Source organism: Cynara cardunculus (genome assembly GCF_001531365.2).
Source record: "Cynara cardunculus var. scolymus isolate 2C chromosome LG 12, CcrdV1, whole genome shotgun sequence".
Taxonomy (NCBI): domain Eukaryota; kingdom Viridiplantae; phylum Streptophyta; class Magnoliopsida; order Asterales; family Asteraceae; genus Cynara; species Cynara cardunculus.
The window spans coordinates 35623679-35630769 of NC_037539.1; the positions used below are offsets into that span (position 1 = coordinate 35623679).

The following is a 7091-nucleotide window of genomic DNA, read 5'->3' on the forward strand; positions in this document are numbered from 1 at the left end:
TGACAAATGATGCAATTCCCCCGATGCAAAAATTTGCACTTATTGCACTTAGTCATGTCATCTTGCCTTACCACCTGCGTCTGTGCACCAAAATTCCTTACTGTCCTCCTGTTCCTGTCAAATCTTCCCCCAATTCTTCGATCCCCATGCTCCTCCATCTTTTTCTTTCCCTTAGCAAATCCTCCAGATCGAGTAGCATTATTTGTTAGCTTGGTGGCAATGTCTATTGCCTCCTGAAGAGTCTTTGGATTGGCCGAGGTAACGTTTCCCCGAATCTCTGGAGATAATCCCAAATATATCTTTCTATTCGGACTTCCTCTGGCGTTACTAGATGTGGCACTAGGTTCGCCAATTCATGAAATCGAGCCGTATATGCAGATATTTTATCCCCTTTCATTTCCAAATTCCATGGCTCCATTTCCAGCTTTTGAAGTTCACTTCTGGGGCAATATTCGGCCTTAAGGAGTTTCTTGAACTCCTCCCACGAAAGTTGGTTGACCGCTTCTCGACCTCTAGTCTGCACCAAGGTATTCCACCAGGTAAGTGCCCTCCCTTGCAACAAACATGCCGCATACTCCACTTTGTTTGCTTCAGAACACTTACTGATATGGAGAACAGATTCCATACTTTCTATCCAAGTCAATAGTCCTACAGCCCCCTTAGTCCCATTGAATTCTTTTGGATTGCAGGATCTGAAGGTTTTGTAAGTGCATTCTCTAGGAGGTCTAGGTTTGGAGTTTGATGGTTGGTTGGCATTCAAGCCAGCAGCCACTTGACTAACTATGTTGGGAAGTGCGGCTAGAAGTTGATCTGACACAAGTCGCGCAATATCGGGATTTTCTCTCCTTGGCGGCATCTCTTTAGATCCTATTGAGAATGGAATTCGTAAATTTTATGGCAATAACAAGGGTGATAGCTTCCTAGTTATATCGATGATACCAAAAATGTCTTCGCATGAAGAATAATCAAACATTGCTACAACCAAACTAGAGAAAACTCGTTCATACAAGGAATTGACATAAATAAGCATTCTTCAAAAGGTATTCATGCATTGATATACGGTGGTAGGTACAAAACTGGATCTCTAGTAACAGCACAAAAGAGTGAGTATCCTATCCTTAATTCTCCTTCTAGAACAACATCCATCCTATGGCTATTCCCAAAATCAACATCATCATACCACAAACTACCAACCATCCATACAACTTCCTAATTTCCCGCCTGTTGCAGCCCCTCTGTTCCTTATTATGCTCTGGTGGTGTGCTTCTATAACATCGGACAGGTTGTTTAGGATGTGATGGTGATATCCCAGTCTGGTCTGGTGCACTTGTGTATCGGATGCAATTCTCCTCACCCAGTCTCTTTCTGCCGAATTCATGCCCCTAGTGCAGGATGCAGGTACCCCGGTTACCACTTGAGTTATTCTGTTTCCCAACCGGGGTCGGGATGACTCCCTTACAACCCTATTAGAGTCTTCAAATGTCACACGCTGTGGTAGTGAGACACTCTTCTTGGGTGTAACCCTGATCCTTGAGCCATGATAAGTTCGTGGTGGAACATCGGGTGCTGGCTCCGCTGGGGGTAAGAAGGATGCTTATGGAGTGGCAGCTGCTTCACTTGTCGCCGTGTCTTGCTCGTACGGGTCTATCTCTTCATTGCAAGCTAAGTTCCTCCTAGAGCGACCAACCACGTAACTGGATTCATCGGCTGAGTATTCACTAGGATCGGAAGACATCGTAGAGATCTGCGACATTAATAATCTTGGTTACTAAAGTGCACCATCTAACAAACGCTTAATGATACAGTGGAAGCTTCTAAACAATACTTAATAGTGACAATCATGCTGGATCCTCTGAACATAGCCTCTGGTTACACTACCAGAGCTTCTAATTGCATGACCAGAGCTTCTGGTCACACTAAAGTCCTTAGAGAAGGATTTCTTATCCTTTGGTTCTCTGACAACTCATTGAAATTCCAATTGTCCTCTGTTGGTTCACATATAAACTTAGAATAATCATAGAATTTTCGTCCATCGATCCTCTGGTTCCTCATAGGGCACTTACCAGAGCTTCTGGTTACAGGACCAGAGCCTCTGGTTCAAGTTCTACACAGAAAAATACTAAGCAATCCATCCATCGATCCTCTGGTTCTTATGCTTGCCCTTACCAGAGCTTCTGGTTGCGAGACCAGAGCCTCTGGTTCAACATCTATACTTAGAGAAATACTNTACGGGTCACTCAAATACACTTTAAAAATACGTTTTATTATGATTAAAGTTACATTGTTTTACAAAGCTCAAACTATAAAATTATTTGAAAATACATTTATTTATCAGTCTTCATCGGTATCCCATGTCGGATTGACTTGAAGAGTTCTAGTCTGTTGAATTCTTCTAATAGCCTCTTCATCTTCAAGGTCATCAATGTCGAGTTCCTCATCATCGTCATATTGGGAGTAAGTGCTCTCGGTATCGGTACTTGGTGGCATGCTTAGTCCCATGGAGATTTCATTTTCTTCAAGATTTTCTTCCACCGTTTCAATTTCCGTCTCTAACGATGTCGTGTGTTGAATCCTATCAACACTATCTAAATAATCCTTCAAGCAAATGCAACACTCCACGGACTCCGGGCTTAGTCTTGTCCGACGTATCGAAATGATCCTGCCACTAAGAGAAAAACCAGACTCCAAAGCTACGGTACTAGCTTGGATTGTTAGTTCATCACGTGCGATGCACGCCAAAATCGGGAATTGAGGTTGTTTTTATTTCCAAAAATCTAATAAATCAATTTTTTTAAAATCTTCAATATCATTTGCGGGACATGCGGCCATAACGTTAGTATGCACATACATATCTAGTTCACCCAAATCGTTATCGTATCGACTTTTTTTACTTGATTCATTTAAAACATCGTTCATTAAATTAGTCATCAACTCTTTACGACTTTGTCGATGACCATTAGAAGAAGAACTAGAACCCGCAAAACCACGTGAGAAAGGTGCTTGTGGTTGGTTTCCTCCTCCGTAAAAATGTTTGTAATGATCAAATAAATCTTGAAAATTGCGATTAAATAAACGTTTTTGTTCCATTGAAAAAGAATTATCCATAGGGGTATCCAAACCAAAAGCCACACATATTTGTGTAATTAAAACTTTAACACCAACAATATTTAAATAGGGGTTTAACGCCGCAACACAAAGAAAAGCAAATGGGCAAAGCAGAAAACATTTGTTGCATTTCGGATTGGGCAATTTTCCACATTTCTATAGCATCACGTCTAAGGGTTTGACGACTTACCGGCTTGTATCGTGGTTGTAGCGTCTTTTGAATCATCTTCGTAACGTAAGGGTTGTCGAAGTGTCCAAAAGGCAAACCGAATTGAATAACACATTGTGTTGTCATTTGTTGGTTCAAATCGGCATCGTAGGACCATATTTGACCTTGGATGTCAAGTATCGGTTGGCTTGAATCGTCCCCCGACCTCAACCCCGGGCACGTTTTTTCTTCTTAACGTAGAATTTCCTTCCGCCGTAAGGAGAGCTTAACACAATTTGCATTGAGTCTTTCATTTTCCGGTCGTGAGAACCACCAAGTTGTAGTGATTCCAAATCTCGGACTTTCGTCTGTGTTCGGCGAGAACTTGGGCAACTTGTTCGTTTGATGGTTGTTCACCAACCATTTCGTAAATCGTAAGTAAAAGAGAGAAATAAACGAGAATTGTGAAGTGTAAACGAGAAATTAATACGTAACGAATTCACAAAATGGAGCAAAAAACTGAGAATTGAGAGCGTTTTTTTTGCGTTTTTGAAGATGAGATGAGTTGGTAACAAACTAGAAAACTCCCATCTCTATTTATACTCATTTGGTAGCTTAGAAGATGAAAAAAAGGGTCAAAATTCGTCCCTAACGACTATATTGACTATTCCTAACGGCTATATTGACCTCTAACAACTACTTTGACCAGATTTGACTTTCGTTGAATTTGTTGACCGAGCCGGGCCGGTCCTATAACAAGAACCGGTCTTAACGGGGACCGGTCCTAGAAAACGATAAAAACACTAACCGGTTCATAATCGACGGTCCACGACCGGTCCCTACCGGTCTCAGTTGGTTCCGGTCCCTCTTCGGTTCCGGTTTTGGTCCTCCGACGATTACGGACCGGGCCCATTTGGCCATCTCTAGGTCACACACTTACGCACCGCGCACTATGTGGTGCATAAAGGCCCCACATGCGTTTAAAAAATGTTTTTTTTTAAAATTATTTTTTTAAGATATAATCTTTTTTCTTAATTTTTTTTAAATTTAATTTTTTTAGAAATTTAACTTTTTTGGAAATACAATTTTTTGGTTTAGAAATTTAATGTTTTTAAGAAAATTTAGGAAAAAAATTTAAATTTTTGAACAAAAATTAAATTAAAAAAAATCAAAAGTTATAAAATTTAAATTTCTAAAAAAAATTAAATTTTGAATAGTGTTGTATTAGGAAAGAGGAAATTGAATACTAAAATTAATAAAACATTAACGGGGTTGATATCCCCACCCCCCGCCATGCTTTCTACCCCCTTGTGGTTTGTTCCCCCTCGCACACAATCATCGCTCCCCTCACATACCTCTCATCATACCATTCACTTATAAAAATTTAAAAATTTAAATTTGCACTTTATACCAATATAATTAGTTAATTAATTTACTTTACGTCCCTCCCTTTTAAATTTTTTATTTTATACCTTGATCAAATTAACATACGTAATCGTATATCAATTAAAATATGTTTAAAAAATACGTTTTAATTTTAACAAGTTACACTATTATAATTGTCTCATCAATACTTTCGAAATGAGCCCAATATTGAATATTTTTTGACTTAATTATATTGTATACTATGAAAAAAATATTTTTAATATTTACGCTTATAGTTATTTATTTAATTTATGATATCCATTTATTTTTTCAATTTTCGTTTTACATCATTATCACATTAAAATACATAATTTTATATTAATTAAAATACGTTTTAACATGTCACGTTAAATTCTATCTCATATACATCAAGCAACATATCACATTATGAACAATAATATCGATATTTTGTACAAAATACGTTAGGAAAATACGTTTTCACATGTGTACCCGTTTACATAATTGTAAAAATAATCTGATTTGAAATAAAGTAAAGTTACTGATTTGAAATAAAGTAAAATTATTGATTTGAAATAAAGTAAAGTTATTGATTTGAAATAAAGTAAAAAAAATTGATATATATATCGAACGAACGAATGAATCGTTCTTTCGATATTTCACAAGATTATATAACTCTCTAATGTAACTCTCCCATTCTTCTTCAATATATAACTCTCTCATTCTTCAATATACATCAAATATGGAAGACGATTTGACAACAGCACTAGAATTTTTCACCAACGAGGTACAATATTATGTTAATTGATATGTAGGTTTATTAATAATTACTTGTACAAATGAAAGTTATAATATATTTCCAGGTGTTTAATTCTCCGAAAGAAATAACTGAGTGGGTGCACAATGTGGGACGTTCAGTTAATTATGTTGTTGTTAGGAAAAGATTAAAGGCAGAGCCAAATGAGAATGTCTATAAAGTCGTGTTTATGTGTGAACACGACGGAGTTTACAAAAATAAAACAATTCCCATTTGTCATACGGGAACAAAAAAGTTTGGATGCCCATTTGAGTTGATAGCGCTATTTTCGGCTAAACATAGTTGGTGGACGTTGACGGTGGTAAGCGATGCACATAATCATGTTCTTGAACAATATATGGAGGGTCATGCATATGCAATGCGGCTGAATGAAACTGAAGCTCAACTAGTTGAAGATCTATCAGCCCAACATGTTAAGCCACGATACATCTTATCCACGTTAAAAGGTAGACGTACGGGAAATGCATGTACGTCAAAAACAATATACAATGAACAACAAAAGATTAAGACAACAAACGATGCAGAAAGACCACAAATGCAAATAACAGTTCTAGAAATTGCATTTTAGTCTATGTACGCACCTAACAGTGCTAACAGGGTTACGGATGGTCATTTGGTTAAAAAATTTAATTTTAGGGTTAAAATTGTAAATTATCTATTTTACAGGGTTAGTTTGGTCAGAAACTCGCCAAAGTTCATATGAGGTGGTTTTGTTCCGTTTGTTTGAAACTCTATTCAGAACATAACAGGCCGTTAACATGGCCTCTCCCCAAAATCCCTCACTCAATCCTGAGTAAGAAAGCATCGAGCTTACCATTTCCTTTAAAACTCGATTTTTACGTTCGAAAACCCCTTTTTATTGAGGTGTATATGGTGTCATTGTCTCTTGAATAATACCAACTGATTGGAAGTATTGAGGATCCATATATTCCCTTCTCCGATCGGTTCTGAGGCACTTAATCGAATTACCCGGTTGTAATTCAACCTCGATTTTATAAATTTCAAATTTATCCAATGTTTCGTCTTTGGCATGCAAAAGATAGATGTAGCAAAACCGAGTGCTGTCATCAATAAATATGACAACATACCTTTTATTACCCAATGAAGGAGTGGAACGAAAATCAAATAGATCATTGTGTACAAGTTCCAAAATAGCCGATTTTCTTTCAACGTTTGGAAAAGGGTTGTTTTGTAACTTTCATAAGTATGAAAGTCTACATTTTTCTGCATAAATATCGAAGATTGGAATCAATTCATCATTTGACATTTCATGCATTCTTCTAAAATTTATATGACCCAATCTTGCAGGCCAAGTCATCAAGTCAATTTTAGAAGAAGATGATGACGATATAAATGCAGAATTTTTAGAATTTAAAATATTACTCATCACATTTAAACGAAACATTTTATTATGATAAAACCCAAAACCGACAAATCTACCATATCGAGATAGGATAAACTTATTTGATTCAAACACCTGTTTAAAACCTAAACAATTTAGAAGACCTCCACTAACAAGATTTTTCCTAATTCTTGGAACAAAATGAACATCAGACAACATAACATGATTTCCAGAAGTAAACTGAACTAACTACTCAAATCAAACAAATAGGTGTAATCGACTCGTTCCCCATGTTT

General features: G+C 37.0%; 1 protein-coding gene across 1 annotated transcript; it reads left to right on the plus strand.

Moving 5' to 3' along the window:
• Positions 1 to 5378: 5378 nt before the first annotated feature.
• LOC112523864 (iron-regulated transcriptional activator AFT2-like) lies at positions 5379 to 6021 on the plus strand. Its single transcript, XM_025133537.1, has 2 exons — positions 5379 to 5423; positions 5500 to 6021. Exons 1-2 carry the CDS (start codon positions 5379 to 5381, stop codon positions 6019 to 6021), a joined length of 567 nt encoding a protein of 188 aa, XP_024989305.1.
• Positions 6022 to 7091: the final 1070 nt, after the last annotated feature.